At 43.4% G+C, this 16,664-nt stretch overlaps 1 protein-coding gene across 2 annotated transcripts in view; it reads right to left on the reverse strand.

The window, feature by feature from the left end:
* Positions 1-3,061: 3,061 nt before the first annotated feature.
* The window catches only part of PIP5K1B (phosphatidylinositol-4-phosphate 5-kinase type 1 beta), a 282,554-nt gene continuing 268,951 nt past the window's right edge, over positions 3,062-16,664 (reverse strand). The window contains exon 13 of one of the 2 annotated variants that reach the window (XM_012736933.3): positions 3,062-3,832. In XM_012736933.3, coding sequence (XP_012592387.1) covers positions 3,830-3,832 — 3 coding nt within the window. In that variant the 3' untranslated portion in view covers positions 3,062-3,829. The remainder of the gene's footprint in view (positions 3,833-16,664) is intronic. The other variant, XM_012736976.3, reaches the window with a different exon arrangement.

Consider the following 16,664-nt stretch of genomic DNA (forward strand, 5'->3'; position numbering starts at 1 on the left):
TATGTCTATACAATAGTGCTATGTCTAAATATATCCCCCAAAACTTATATTTTGTTTTTTTCTCTTTTTTTTGAGACAGATTCTCACTCTGTTGCCCCGGCTAGAGTGCCGTGGCGTCAGCCTAGCTCACAGCAACCTCAAACTCCTGGGCTCAAGCAATCCTCCTGCCTCAGCCTCCCAAGTAGCTGGGACTACAGGCATGTACCACCATGCCCGGCTAATTTTTTCTATTTTGGGTAGAGACGGGGTCTCGCTCTTGCTCAGGCTGGTCTTGAACTCCTGAACTCAAATGATCCACCTGCCTTGGCCTCCCAGAGTGCTAGGATTACAGGCATGAGCCATTGTGCCTGGCCTAAAACTTATATTTTGAAACTAAATCCCCAAGGGGACAGTATTAAGAGGTGGGGCCTTTTGGAGGTGATTCGGCAGAGCCCTCATGGATGGGATTAGTGCCTTATAAAAGGTCTGGAGGAGGGCTGGGCGCAGTGGCTCATGCCTGTAATCCTAGCTCTCTGGGAGGCCGAGGGCGGGCGGATTGCTCGAGGTCAGGAGTTCGAAACCAGCCTGAGCAATAAGCGAGACCCAGTCTCTACTATAAATAGAAAGAAATTAATTGGCCAACTAATATATATAAAAAAAAAATTATCCAGGCATGGTGGCGCATGCCTGTAGTCCCAGCTACTTGGGAAGCTGAGGCAGGAGGATTGCTTGAGCCCAGGAGTTTGAGGTTGCTGTGAGCTAGGCTGACGCCCCAGCACTCACTCTAGCCTAGGCAACAAAGCAAGACTCTGTCTCAAAAAAAAATAAAAGGTCTGGAGGGAACTAGCTAGACGCCTCTTTGCCCTTCCGTCCTTTCTGCCATGTGAGGACACAGCACAAAGGTCAGAAGCAGAGAGCAGCCTTTGCCAGACACCACACCTGCTGGTGCCTTCATCTGGGACTTCCAGCCTTCAGAACTGTGAGAAATAAATTTCCGTTCTTTATAAATTACCTAGGCTCAGGCATTTTGTGATAGCAGCAAGAATGAACTAACACAAATAGGATAGCCCAAGGCAATGTAAAAGGATGAGCTTCCACTGCACACAAAATGAATACCATATGGTGCTGAACAACAAAGAGCCGAATTAAGGGTATACACTATATGATTCTATTTATACGAAGTTCAAGAACTGACAAAACTAATGTATGATGCTGGAAGTCATAATAATAGTTGCCTTTGGAGATGGCATTAATGGGGAGGGGAGGCCGGGTGTGGTGGCTCACACTTGTAACCCTAGCACTCTGGGAGGCCGAGGCAGGAGGATTGCTTGAGCTCAGGAGTTCGAGACCAGCCTGAGCAAGAGTGAGACCCCCGTCTCTACTAAAAATAGAAAGAAATTAATTTGCCAACTAAAAAAATATAGAAAAAATTAGTCAGGCATGGTGGCACAGGCCTGTAGTCCCAGCTACTCGGGAGGCTGAGGCAGGATTGCTTGAGCCCAGGAGTTTGAGGTTGCTGTGTGCTAGGCTGACGACATGGCACTCTAGCTGGAACAAGACTCTAACAGAACAAGACTCTGTCCCCCCCCCCCAAAAAAAATGGGGAGGGGATGTGGAAGCAAGTGTAGGTTAGCTGGAAATGTTCTATCGCTGCTTTAGGTGCAGGTTACATGGGTGTATGCATATGTAAAAACTCATTGAACTACACAATTCATAGTTGTGCAGTAACAACTACTGCATTTAAGTTATCCTTAATCATTAAACAAGGGTACCAAGTGTTGAGGTTTTCTGAGATAGTGGAGATAACACAGGTTGGCCAAGAGTGATTCAGGTGGGCATGAAGGGTTGGGGGATCATACACAGCTTTATGACATTTGAGTTAGGCCTTCAAATAATGGTTCCTCACATGTCTTGGGTCAAGGCCACTGTGAATTTGATGAATCTTCATGAAAGAAAAAACTCTATATATACCATGACATATTCAACTTGTGTATATTATTTCATGGCCCTATTAATGTTTATCTATGACTTGCCTAGGAATCAGTAGGTCCTGGGCTAAGGACCTCAGCTTAGGTAAATGGGCAGATTTACAAATGAGAGGAGGATGAGTGGGTAGGTGAATGCATGCAAGGAAGGTGTCTGCTGGCATACAGGAATACGAGAGAGGGAGGCAGAGAATCCTCAGTCGTCCACGTCAGCAGAATTCCCTGCTGACATCCTAACCCAAGATAGATCCCAAGTACTGACTCTGTAGTTAAAATTGCTATTAATGCTGAGTAACTGTGGCTCCAGGCTACATTTTGAAAGTTTATACCATGTTTGCTTGCAAGAATCAGCTTGCTTTAACTTGAAATATTTCACACCGAGCATCTTACTCATCAGGAATGTCTTTCTCCAGCTGCGATCATTTTGTTTTCTAATGATTTTTCTCCCAGCCTCTTAAGTTTCAGCCGCTGGGGACACTCACCGGGTGGTGTAAACTGCACTAATTATTGAAAATAGTTATTGTCCCTCTCTGTGGAGTCCATTCCTATGAGGGAAATACACTTCCCATTGCATTGGCTTCAGACTTGTCAGTGTTACTCGCTCTGGCTGATGGAATGTGAGTAGAAGTGCTGTAGGCTACACCGAAGTAGACCATTATGAGATCCCACTGCTCGGTTCCACCATAGCTCTTTTTCTACTGCCATAAAAGTGGCATGTCCCATATAGGGGCTGTTCTGGACCCCAGAATGAAGAAGACTTCTGGAGCAGAGCTGCAGGTGGCCCCTACATGTAAGCGAGAAATAAAACTGTGTTGGTGAAAGCTACTATGATTTGGGATTGTTTGTTACCGCAGCATAACATAGTCAAAGCTGACTAACACACCAAGACATTTGGGAAAGACTCTTGGATGAGTTGAGCAGAAGTTGTTATTAAGTCTTTTCTCAGGGCTGGGAATTTTATCTTTCCATTTTCATCATCACAAGATTAAGTTTATTTAAGATTCCTGAATAACTAAAAATGAGGACTATCTGGGTTATTTCTTTTTACTTAATAATAGAAAAAAAAATATATAAAGACCAGAAATCATTGGAATCAAGGTACCACCACAATTGAGAACAAAATATTTTATTTCTCTCAATAAAACTATAGTTTACAGTTGTATTTACTAAATAAATTATATAATTTCTCCTTTACAAGCAATAAACTAAATCACAAGTATTTCAAAGACAATGTATGTACACGACATAAGGCCTTTTATAAATAGCTTTGCTTTTCTCATTTCACTAGTAAACAGTGAAAAACTCTTTATAGAAGCTAGTTTTCTATAAAGTAAAGGCAGACCTATTACATTGATCTTTAAATGAAATCAATTTCAACTTTCATGACATGAGCTATGATTATAATTTTGCAAAAAAAGCAGAATTTGTACTTTATTTGCCATTTTGCATGGATGGATTTTTAAAAAATATATAAGCAGATTACATATGTTGCTTATGTATAATCACTGGATGCATGCAAAATGAAATAATGCAAGAGTCCATAGGAAAATAGCACTTCCAAGTCATAAAAGGTGATTGGCAATGGTAGAGAAAGCAGCTTAAATATAGTTCATGCAGTTCTTCACAGTTGAGCAAGCAACAGCAAATGATAGAATAGTGTGGTATTTTTCACATCCCTTCTACTGACCAGCCTATAGATCAAGACTCTCCTGACATCTTGCAAACTCTCCTAAATCAAGCTGATCCTTTCTCTGTGTGAAGTGAGGCTCAGCCAAGTTCCTGTGGATGATTCCGGAGTGGAGAAACTTCTCTCCCGCAACTGTGTTCATGTCTCATCCATGCGTTCTGGTGGTCACCATTTTCTCTTACTGGGGAAACAAAAGAAAGAAAGCAACTATGAGGCATCCATTTGTATCTTCTCCCCATGTGTGGGAACACAGGTTCATTATTTCTCTCAACAACTTGTGTCTGGAAAATGTGCAGATAGAAATGGGGGGCATTAGGTTTGGCATTCTTCTGCAATGATTGGCACAGCACATGCTTCTCTGGTGGACTCGCAACAAGTTATTTACATGGTTTCTCAAGATTAAGTCCCATCCACCTCGGAGCATTGTGCTGGGAAGGACACAGGACACACTCCTGACCTCCAAGTGCATAGCCTTAGGGGACGTGCTGTGGTATTTGAGACCTAAAGTCAAAAAGAACAATTTGAGCACAGTCGTGAATGCATGAACATTTATTTCCAGACAATATCCCCTGTGCCCGGACAGTAAAAATATGTTTAGCAAATATTTAACCTAAAATGGTAACCATTTAAAATCAGAGCCAGCTAACTCAACCTGTGACACTTGTACCATGATACATATGGGGAAATGGTACTATGTTCAGTCTTTAGAGACAGATGCATTTGGTCCAATATATTGATTTCTTAATTATTGTATCTATGTGACATTAAGTTAACCTTCCTTCTTTGCACCTAATCTGTAAAATGGAAGCAACAAATCCTACTTTATAGGGTAATTGTGAGGGATAAATTTTTCTACAGGAAAAATAAAGTATGTACACATACAATATATATACAAATTACATATATATGTATATAAAATTTAGTACAGTGCCTGGCATATGATAGTGCCCCTAAAATTGGGGTGAAGAAGGTTGGATGTGGGAATCACAGAGATCGTTCAGCTCAACACCATCAATTGAAGGCAGAGAAAATTTGAGTACAAAGTTTGAAATGCTTGTGGAAATTATTAGGAAAGAAACTATGTCAAATAAAGAAAATTCTGGCTTAACAATCAGTATTTTATCACGTAACTTGAGCCTACTATAATTTTTATTAGCTTACCATTTTGTTTTATATTAAATAATTTGATCACTCCTTCTTGTTCTTTTTTTTGAGACAAAGTCTCTCTCAGGTGCTCTGGGTAAAGCACAGTGGCGTCATTGTGGCTCACAGCAACCTCAAACTCCTGGGCTCAAACGATCCTCCTGCCTCAGCCTTCGAGTAGCTGGGACAATAGGCGGGCACCATGGCACCCAGCTGATTTTTCTATTTTTAGTGGAGACAGGGGTCTTACTCTCACTCAGGCTGGTCTCGAACTCCTGACCTGAAGCGATCCTCCTGCCTTGGCCTCCCAGAGTGCCAGGATTACAGGCATAAGCCACCATGCCCAGCTGCTCCTCTTACTAGTCTAAGTTAGAAAGGTTTGCTTTATGCATGACATGCTCAAACTGTTACTCACAAATGGTCTTTCAGGAACAGGTGAGTGTCTGGTGCTGTAAACGATAGCAGAGGATAATGGGAAGTTGCCCACATCCTCAGGACAGGTGTCCATCGGCTTCACTGAGCCTCAGTCTGATAACTTTGATGGGTGGTGCAGATCTTTGCTCTTTTTTATTTTTTTTTTTTTTGTGAGACAAAGTCTCACTCTGTTGCCTGGGCTAGAGTGCCATGGCGTCAGCCTAGCTCACAGCAACCCCAAACTCCTGGGCTCAAGTGATCCTCCTGTCTCAGCCTCCCAAGTAGCTGGGACTACAGGCATGCACCAGCACGCCTGGCTAATTTTTTCTATTTTTAATTGTTTGGCTAATTTCTTTCTATTTATAGTAGAGACAGGGTCTCGCTCTTGCTTAGGCTAGTCTCAAACTCCGGAGCTCAAGCAATCCTCCCACCTTCGGCCTTCCAAAGTGCTAGGATTACAGGCATGAGCCGCCACACCCAGCGAGATCTTTGCTCTCAAAACCAGTGACATACCAAAAACCCCCACATAAAATGATGTGGTTCTAAGATTAGATTTATGAGTCCTGCTTTCTTAAAAAAAACCCAAAAAACAAAGTAAAACAAAAACAAAAGGAGGTGATAGTCATGTTTCCTATAGAACATGCCATAGATCACAGCTGGAGTTCTATGTCTGGCTTCTTGTGTCAATCTCTGAGCAGAACAGTGAGTAATCCGAGTCATGGCTGAGGAGACCCACAGTGACAGGCCCCACAGCCAGGAACCCGTGGGAGTGGCTTAAAGACCTGGGCTTTTTGGTCTAGAAAATCGGGGCGGTCGAGGTGGGGCATAACGGCTGTCTTTGAGTATGTGAAGGGTAACGCTGGGGAAGAAAGGGTGGGTACTAGTTTAGTCCCTGCATTCCTGAAAGGTGTGACGCTGTCATCAGCACAGTGGCGCAGATGCTGTGACCCTCGGGTGGGGAGTGGGGTGGGACACCAGAAGGTGTGAAGGGAGAGGAGCTGTAACCTCACCTCTCTCCCCATCGAGGATCCTGACACTCACGTCCTCCCCAGTGTCGGGGACATGCATGGGTGCTTGCCCTCCCCAGATACAGGAGCCCAATTTGCCACCTGCTGAGACTCAGTGGTTGAGAATCGCTCCATACCCTCCATACCGGGCAACTGCCTGGAAACCAGTGTTGCCTCCACCTGAAAAGTACTTCCTGATCAGAGTAAAGATGTGAAAGGTCACTAAAGGATGGGCAAAGCGGACACTGAGGGGTTAGGCTGGGGCTGAACAGACACCTAGTAGGGCTGATGCAGAAAACTGTTCACCCTAGACCCAGCGCCCAGAAGGCACTCAACGTGGTCTGGGAGAGGACTTGGGCACTCCTGGGTGGGTTGGCTCAGATTACCACAAAGTTTGTTTCAACCACAAGATTCTCATAAAAACTATTTGTAAATTTATACCACTGAATAAGTCAGAATATTATAAATAGTTGGTGATTTATGCAACAGGAACTATCTGCAAAGAATTTAATACCTTGATGTCTCTTATAAAATTGGTTAACTTTATAACTTAATAAAAAAATATCGGGGTCTTATAATAATGAAATATATTTTCCTTAGTATTAAAAATAGTGATTTCCAGCTCTGGTCATAAAAAGTCCTTTGCATTCATGCAGTAAGTAGTTTTTTAAAAAAAATTTTTAAAATTGAGCATGTTGTAGAAGTTTCCATAAACTTCTATAAACATTCTCATATCCAGGGCATAAGAATGTCAAAGTTGGTGAGAAATGCCAACTCTGTATCTGTGTTGTAATGTAATTCTTGGATGACATGATTGGTTACATGAAAGCATCTATTTTGTAGTAATTTATAACCCTATTAAAATGAGATGGACAGGACTTAAATATGTGCTCTTTGGGATCTGAAAGCACAGGGTCTCCTTGCTTGTAAACATGGCCACTTTTCTACGAAAAGTCTGCAGAAAGCCATTTTATTATTCTTTATTTAGCATAAAATGTGCTACAATTTTCCCTTCTTGAAATTTATAGCTCACAAGTCCTGTATTAGCCATCACTGAAGTCTACCCTGGGAAGGAAACTTATAGCTTGAGCTCATTCTTCAAAACGTGGTACCTGTAAAAGTCCCTTCAGCTCCCCAACATGAAGATGAACTCTTTAGGGCCACAGTCCCCAATCTTTTTGGCACCAGGGGCCAGCTCAGTGGTTCAGGCTCACTTTTCAGAGCCATGGGCAGGGCACTGGAAGGTGAGAGGTTTCTTTTCCAAGGCCTTGTTCCTAGATTCATCTTGCCCTTTTCTTTTTCTTTTTTTTTGAGACAGAGTCTCACTTTGTTGCCCAGGCTAGAGTGAGTGCCGTGGCGTCAGCCTAGCTCACAGCAACCTCAAACTCCTGGGCTCAAGCAATCCTTCTGCCTCAGCCTCCCGAGTAGCTGGGACTACAGGCATGCGCCACCATGCCCGGCTAATTTTTTCTCTCTATATATGTTAGCCAATTAATTTCTTTCTATTTATAGTAGAGATGGGGTCTCACTCTTGCTCAGGCTGGTCTCGAACTCCTGACCTCAAGCAATCTGCTCACGTCAGCCTCCCAGAGTGCTAGGATTACAGGCATGAGCCACCGCACTCCGCCCCCCCTACCCTTTTTTCAACCCTTCCTCTTCCCTCAACTCCCTCCCCCTACCCTATTATCTTAAAAACATATCCAGAATTTCTTAAGCGCTGGAGTGTGGTGTGAGGGAGTTTTAGGGCAGAGCTGAAACGAAAGGCAGAACATCACCACAGTCAGACCCGCCAAGAAGAACAGCACTGACCAGTCCCATGAGGTCTTAATCTTTAGGGGTGATGTTCTTTTTTAACTAAAACCACAGGTTTTAGTCCCGGGCCCCACGGAAGCAGAGTCTTTCCTTGTCTGGTGTCCAGGAAATCCTTATTTTGGTTTCAAGTTGAAATTCTTTGCCAAAATCTCTGTGAGGAAAGCATCAACCTTCCCCCTGGCTATTGTAGGCACGAAGTCCCTTATTATTTTTCTATGCCAAGCCCCTGTTTCCATCAGCAGTTCCTGAATTCTGTTTCTTCACAGCCCTCTTGTATCCCTTCTGTGTTCTGTTGTTCTTATTCTGTTGGCTGATGTTCCCTCCATTACCATGAGAGCACATCGACCTGTCCTGCCCCACCTGCCCTGTCGTTCCAGACTCACGGCATCACCACGAGCCCGTGTTAAGGCTTCTCGATTCCTCACCCAACATTAGCTCCTTCACTCTGGGGTCCCCTTCATCTCTGGGGTCACCTGATTGCTTTCTCAGAGATCTCTGAATTTCAAACACAAAGTTTTCACCTTAGGGCTTTAGGAAGTCCAGAGTTTTTTAGTAAGAATCTATATATATATATATATTTTTTTTTTTTTGAGACAGAGTCTCACTTGTTGCCCAGACTAGAGTGAGTGCCGTGGCGTCAGCCTAGCTCACAGCATCCTCAAACTCCTGGGCTCAAGCGATCCTCCTGCCTCAGCCTCCCGAGTAGCTGGGACTACAGGCATGCGCCACCATGCCCGGCTAATTTTTTCTATATATATTAGTTGGCCAATTAATTTCTTTCTATTTATAGTAGAGACGGGTCTCGCTCTTGCTCAGGCTGGTTTCGAACTCCTGACCTTGAGCAATCCACTCGTCTCGGGCTCCCAGAGAGCTAGGATTACAGGCGTGAGCCACCGCGCCCGGCAAGAATCTATATTTAGATTACTAATTTACATCTAGTAGGTATTAGATTACTAATTTACATTTAGTAGGTATTAGATTATATTCATATCCACCCTCATATTGGGGGTTAGTTCACAAAACACAATCACTTGGAGATAGAGTGGGGTGGGGAATTTCTGTGTGGGATTCCAATTGTAGCAGGAGCCCAAAAGCTCACCATTTTCTTGGGAGTGGGCATGAATACACACACTAGCCCTGCAGAAATCAGGGCGTGGCAGCAAAGGTAAACCACACTGCTGTGGAACTTCATAGCTGGAAGAAAACTTAGAGAAGCTTGGGTTCAAATTTCCTACATTTGTACTTAAAAAAAATATTTGGACTCAGAATCAGAGGTGAAATTACTCTTTTCCCAGGACCAGGGACTGCAGGGTTTCAACAGAGAAGACTTGAGTCAGAAGGCGGGACATTCTCCATCCTTGAAGACAACCGAGATGAAGATAACCATCCTGCACCCAGTCTGGTAGAACGCTGGTTGAATTCTGGGGTGTTGGCAGCACATGGAGCGCCAGGCCCCTTGGCCAACCAACCCAAGTGCCCCAGCGGAGTTTCCCATAGCAGTCAGCAGGCCGATGACTGACAAGATGACAGCAGACCTAAGAAGAAGCTGGCACTTGTCTCTGCCATCTCCTGGGATGGATTTAAGATCCTGGACTCTCATTTCAACACCGTTAGTGTAGCAGTAATATTTTAACACTGTTCCCTGCCTAATTCATTTGTTTTCTAAAGCCCCAAGAGAAGCCCCCAGAGTATCAATGATTTATACGGCCTGACAATTCTACAGCGGACTTTCTGGTACTCAAGTGACTCCTGCTAATTGTAAATCCAAGTGGTTACCTTATCATCTAATATATCATGGAGTTCCGGGGCTGCAACAGAATCTGCTCTGACTCATGCTTCTGCTGCATTTGGAAAATGTAGGGGGAGGGACATGGTACTGGTTTCATTTGAAAAGGAGCACTGCCTTAGGACAAGGCCACCACCTTTCTGTCACCTGCACAGAAGAAAAGATCAGATGCCAGGGGCCCCCGCCAAGGCCCAGCAAGGGGAAGCTACACCCTCCCACCAGCCTTTCCCCTCTCAGCACATTCCTTGGTAGCATTTTTCTTTACAAAAGCACACAGTAGCTGTTATGGGCTAAATTGTGTCCTCTTAAAATTTCTATGTTGAAGTCCTCACTGCCAGTACCTCTGGATATGGCCTTATTTGGAGACAGGGTCTGCATAGAAGTAATCAAATTAAAATGAGGTCACAGTCAATATGATTGGTGACCTTATACAAAGAAGAATTCTGGACACAAACATGTACAGAGGGAAGATGTACAGGGAGAAGGCAGTCATCTATAAGCTGAGGAGAGGGGCCTGAATCGGATCCTTCCCTCACAGCCCTCAGAAGGAACCAGTCCTGGCAGCACCTTGGTCTTGAACTTCTAGCCTCCAGAGCAGTGTGGAAAGAAATTTCTATTGTTTAAGCCACCCAATCTGTGGTTCTTTGTTATGGCAGCCGTAGGGAACTAATATAGTAGCTATCACTTAGATTGAGAAAGTCTTCTCTTTTTTTAAAATAAGACTTCATATTTGCATTTTATTATGTTCAACCCTATTCCTTATTGGGGGTTTCTTCAAAAGCCACACTCACCTGGGAGATCAGTGCCTGTCTGTGAGCACCTGTCAAAGTGAAAGTGAGGAAAAGACTTTTCCCACTCCCTATTTATTGGTACTTTGCTAAAATTGGTGCTTAAGCAGTAGAAAGAAGCATTTTCTGTGTTGAATCCCCAAACTGCCAAGGGCCCTTTCAAAGAGGCTCCAGCGGGATTGGCCTTGATGGATGAGCAGGGACGCTTAGATCTGAGGGAAGATTGACACCTTCATTTTTTTGCGCCCCATGGTAATTGCAGCCTCTGGTTCAACTTGAGAGGTGACGGATGCTGGGTCTGTCAGTGTGAGCTGCCTTTGGCGTCTGAAGGACATGTCCCCTGCTGAACTTGCACGCACAATATGGTCCGTGGAGTGGAAACAGTCTATGGAGCAGCACACTTGCTCTTAGTTAGGTTTCAATTCAAGCTCAATCACTTCTTGTCCCCCCGGGTCAGAGTTGCGTTTCTACCAGTAGGTGGCAGTAGAGGGCTTGCTGAGAGCCGGAACTCAACGGCAAGACCCGCTCATGAACCCGAGGGTGGAAGGATGGGAGGAGCCTCCTAGCGTTCACCTTAGCTTTGCTTCTACATCACAGGAAAAGTACACTTGATTCCAACAGGCCAACTGTCTTTGGGGGAGGGGGGAGGGAGACCCTAAGGGAGTCACACAGTTCTCCCCTACATTAGCATAGAACAAGTACAGGATGCTCAGAGCCGAAGGGCCCTGTCCACAAGCCCAGTGGATCTCAGCCCTGAACGTGTGGGGAGCTTTCAAAAATACCAATGCCTTGGCCCACACCCCCAGGGAGTTTTATTTCTAACACACATCATGTCCCAACAAGTGACTGAGTCGGTTCATACATTCATTTACCTGACTGCTTTTTGTGAGGAATCCAAAATAATTTGCAAACATCTACCCAACCTCACAGCAACTTGGCTAGGGATGAGGGAAGTGAGTGAGAACATGGGGCCGTGTGTGTTAAGGAGCAGTTTACAGGCCCCTCAGGAAGGCAGTGGCGTGGGTTCATGGGTTGAATAGTGTCCCCTGAAAGTTCTTATCCTCCTGGAATCTCAGAATGGGACCTTACATGGAAATAGGGTCTTTGCAGATGTCATTAGTTAGGATGAGGTCACATCAGATTATGGTGAGCCCTAAATTCAGTGCCTGTGTCCTTGTAAGAAGGAAAGAGGACACACAGAAGCACAGAGAGCCACAAGAAGAAGGCAGAGATCAGAACGATACAGGTCAAAGGGCCAGGGAACATGCGAACACACCAGTAGCTGAAGAGGCAGGGAATGACCTGCCCCTAGGGCCTCCAGAGGGAACAAGGCACTGTTGATCCTTTGATTTCAGATGTCTGGCTTCTAGAACATGACACAATACACTTCTGTTGTTTAAGCCTCCCAGTTTCTGGTAATTTGTTATGGTAGCCCTAGGAAATGCCCACAGGCAGAGGCAGACTGAGGGGACACTAGGCCCCGGCTCCCCACTCCGGAGTCCTGCTAATGCTGTTCAACACACTAAGAGGCTTTAGTTTGTATAAAGAGAACAGCCCTTAAGCATCTTCCCATTCCTCCTCAGAGCCCAGGAGAGGAATGGGTACCAATGAGGGCTGTCCTGTTTACTAGGTCCGTGGGTGGGATTTAAACTTGTTTCCCCAAAGTTCTCATTTGTTCTTATCTTAACTCTTCTATTTGTTTCCCCGCAGGTTCAGGGCCTCGCAGATGGCAAGTTCGCACCCTTAGAGACTGTTCTTCCTCAAACACGCTTTTCCCAAGAGTTGGAAAGTCTCCAGAGACTAGTAAACACTGGCTTTCTACGACAAGGAAGAAGACAGAAATAGAAACCAGAAATAGAAGCAATAGAAGAGTCTAGAGGGATTAGAGAACGGAAGAGAGGCTGGTCTTAGGAGGCAAAGAATGAAAAATGATGGGTAACCCATGGCGGGCCTGGGTGTAGTAGGGCACTCAGGCAAACTGAAGGGCAGAATTGGCTTGGAGGAAGATAGAAAGGAAGCTGGCCTGGGGGCAAGAGTCACTGTAAAGTTAGGACAGAACAGAAAGAAAAAAAATAGTTACCACAGCCCTGCAGACTTGTCATTCAATTGCTAACTCTGGGCCTAATTTATTCGGTATGCCTTTATAACTCCAACTCCAGTTCCCTAAGCTAATCCTTAAACAGCAGTTTAATGCTGTTTGTTTAAAAGAAATCCTGTGGGTGACCTCCTAATCCGGACTGACAGGTTGCCTCATTAATTGGAAGCTTGCATCACTCTTATTTCAAGAATAGGAATAAGTTGTAGGTGTTGTGAGACTCAGGCTGTGGGATCCATTTTTTTAGCTCTTCCACACATCTTAGAAATATTATTTGGCCAATAACTTAAGGGGCTAAGCATTTCTGGAAAGAAACAAAGGGCCCTCTTTTACCCTTTCTGAAATCTCTTCATTTCTCAACAGTGTGGTTACGTGGCAGAAGGAAACAGCCTTCCAAACCAAAGGCAGCGTGTGCCTTTTCTCCTTCCTTCTCTGCGCTCACTAAAGTCCACCAAAAATCCGCGTGGCATCTTTGGTTGGTGGGGAATCTAGTTCTCTTTTGAGAAGCAATAGAATTGCCACTGTTTCAAATAAACACCCCATGCAGCAGCCAACACTGGCTCCAACAAGGAATGATTAAAGAGACCCAATATGTCATTAACCTCAATGCCAAGGGATTCAAATCCAGAAATGTGGTTTCTCTTGCCAAAAAAGTTCCGCCGAATTTTCTAAGACCCCCGTGACCTCATTTAAAGTGTTTTTCTTCTTTTTCTCAGGCTTTTCCCATGCATAATCGTACACTAAGCTGTTAATTCAATCATTTTCACTTCTCTGCCACCCTTCGTCCCATGATCAAAGAGTATTATTAACCACCCTAATAACACATTAAATAATCAGGCTGTCCAGCAGCCACCCATCGGAGCACTAATCTCCCATGGTGAGATTTTTTAGCTGGTGTGGCTAAAAAATGGCTTAACTGTTTTTTCTCCTTCGCCCACAGCTATTTTTATATTTCAAAAAGCCATTTTGCAGAGAAGCAAATCCAGATGAACGTACATGTTATTGAGAGGATGTTAATATGGAAATTGTAAAAAGAAAAGGGTATAACCTCAGGACTGAATAATAGAAGCAAGAAAGTCACTATTTTGTGGCAGCCATCTTTCAAACTTCTAGATTATTAAAGCAGCGATCCCATTGGCTCCCACTTACCTAGCTCTTCCCAGCTTGTCAGAAAAGGGTACTGTCTCCCACTACATGCTTCAGCAGGCATGCTTTTTTTTTGTTGTTGGTTGTTCCTCTTCCCATTAACATCAAATTGCATTCTGCATCAGGCAAAGAAGCTGCCTTAGAAACTGAAATAACAGCATCAGTGCCTTAGAATATCCGGGACTATTCACAGAGTGGAATCTTGCTCTATTGTGAAGACTCCATGATTGCCCATTCTAAAATCAATACAGCCTGCTCATCTCTGTTGTATTCGTTTAAATACCCTAATCTATGTCATCAACTCAAAATGCAATGGAAAACACATCCTTGGTCACCAGATAAAAATCATCTTAGAAAACACCTCCCTTGATTTGAATATCTGCGAATGTATGAGATAGCTTGGAACTCTACAATGTGAAAGTAAATGGCCTTTTACAGGCAGGGTAACTAGATAACACTTGAGCTAAATGCTTTAATAAAGATGACGGAACAATTAGCTTTCTTCTAAGGTTACTGATCCTTTTTAAGTTCATGTCAAATCACAGGAAAAAGCAGGACAGCTGGCATAATTTACATGCACATAATGTGTAGGTGAGTCCTTAAAAGGATATTTCATGTGTGCTATCTGGTGGGCACAAATCATTTGGGTTTAAATCTATATATATTTTTAAGAGAGATAAACAGTTTTATACATTAGGCTACAAATAAAAGCACCAGGGGAGTGGGTTACAACTAATGATAGGGAAATGCTGTACCTTAAAGGGGGAGAAACAGTACAAGAGAAATCTGACTACATTTGGTGACAACATTGAACAGAAGGTCACCAGAGAAGCTGGCCAACTGCCCTTCAATAAAGATGGCTATGATTCAGAGCATCAACTTAGGTCAAAAGGAAAGGAGAGACAAATGCAAAGGCGAGATTGGTTTTTCCTTTCTTGTGCTCTTCTTGTCCACTCACTGTTTCATAATGCAGAGACAAATGAAAATATTGAAGTGAGGGCAATGAGCTGTATCCTTTCAGATCTGGAAGAGTATGCAAAACAAAAAATAAAACTCTCCAGCATGAAAACACATCCTGGAATTACAAATTAATGGTGCAGAACTTTCTAGATGTATTGCCATAAAAATTTTAAATACTGTGAAGGTCTACGGTAGAAGAGGTGATGAAACAGCAAAACTTGGAGAAAACTGTGGCTACTTTGGAAAATCTTATTTCTGCAACTCCTTGTAATTTAGAATGAGACACAGCCTGGCAGGGCTGGAAAGGGTCTCAGAGATGATTTGATAATCCATTTTATAGATGAGAAAACTGAGGCCCAAAGAGGGTGATTAATTCAAGGTCAGTGATTAGTGAGAGGCAGAGACAGGTATAGACTCCAGGTAGTACCTATTTCTAATTAATTTATGACTCATTTGGTTTTGCAACAGGTAAATTGACTAAGTCAAAATACTAGGAAAACTGTGTGGGGGGCCATTTCTGGGGGCCCATGAGGTCAAATTATTTTCCTAATATTACTAAGATGTTATCTGCCTTTTCAGTCTCATTCCTTCTCATGGGTACAGCAGAGTTTTCCAAAAGCGAAATGGTGTCTTGTATATTGCAAAGACTGATGCAGAAACAGATGCGAGAATCCAATTTCTTCTATTAAGCCAGACATTAGAGATTCGCAAAAATACAAAATGATGTCCCCCTTCTTACTATTTGTTTTGAAAAATATAGTTATAGTCATAAAAATGTTATTTAAGTTAACATATAAATTTATTTTAAATAAATTAATGAATATTAACTTTTTTCTGTTTTAATTTTGAAACTATGAAATATTGATAGACATAACTTATATAAACTCTTCAGAATTCTCAATAATTTTTAAGAGTTTAGGATCCTAAGATCAAAAGGTTTGAGAACTGCTACACTGGAACAGTAATTAGATAATAACCAGAAAGGAAACAGTGAAAGTGAAATTTTACAAAAAATAATTCTCACCAAACCCCCCCCCGCTGCTTCCTTTCTGGATCCATCTCGCGCTTTTGTAAGAAGCATGATTCCGAGGAGATGGGGCTGAGACAGCAATGGGTGGTGATGACAGCAATCACAGGGTGCTTTGTGGGTTCAAGTTTAGGCAGGACAGTGTATAAAGCTGGCTTTGAATTTTGGCTCACTCAGGAGTATCACACCTCCCTGTTAGCGTGGATCTGGTTTTGTAAAGACACGACAAAGTGGCACGAACCCTCAGCTCATGGAGATGAGAGTTTACCTGGCCTCTTCCTGAAAGGTTTTCCTGATTTCTACTTCCAGATGAACCCAACTTATCATGAGACCAAAAAAACACAAAAAAAATGCCTTTAATTTTTTTTTTTTTTTTTTTTTTTTGTATTTCATTCCCTATTTTCTTGACTGGGGGAGAACCAACTAACTTTTCTGTAAAGATTTTGTGATATGTTATGACTTACTTTCTAAAAGTGGGTACAGCGGTGGGGAAGAGCATTGCTCAGTGGAAAGAATTCTGCTTATGCAACAACCAGGATACTCAGCGGTTATGGAGAAGACCATGCTCAGTGGTTGGTGGGGGACTTGCTATCCTATAGAGGATGGTCAAGGAAAGCCTGTTTGAGGAGATGCTTGGGCTGAGAACTGGGGAAGTAAGGGAGTGAGCGGGGGGATGGGTGGGAAAGAGTGTACAGACAGGAACAGCAAATGCAAAGGTCCTGGGGCAGAAACGTGCTTGGTCTGCGGGAGGAACACCAAGGAGGCCAGTGTGTCTAGAATAGGATCAGCAAGGAAAACAGAGGCCCAGGGAGAGGGTGTGTCTGAGAGGCAGGGG

Source organism: Microcebus murinus, chromosome 12 (assembly GCF_040939455.1).
Source record: "Microcebus murinus isolate Inina chromosome 12, M.murinus_Inina_mat1.0, whole genome shotgun sequence".
In the NCBI taxonomy this organism is placed as follows: Eukaryota; Metazoa; Chordata; class Mammalia; order Primates; family Cheirogaleidae; genus Microcebus; species Microcebus murinus.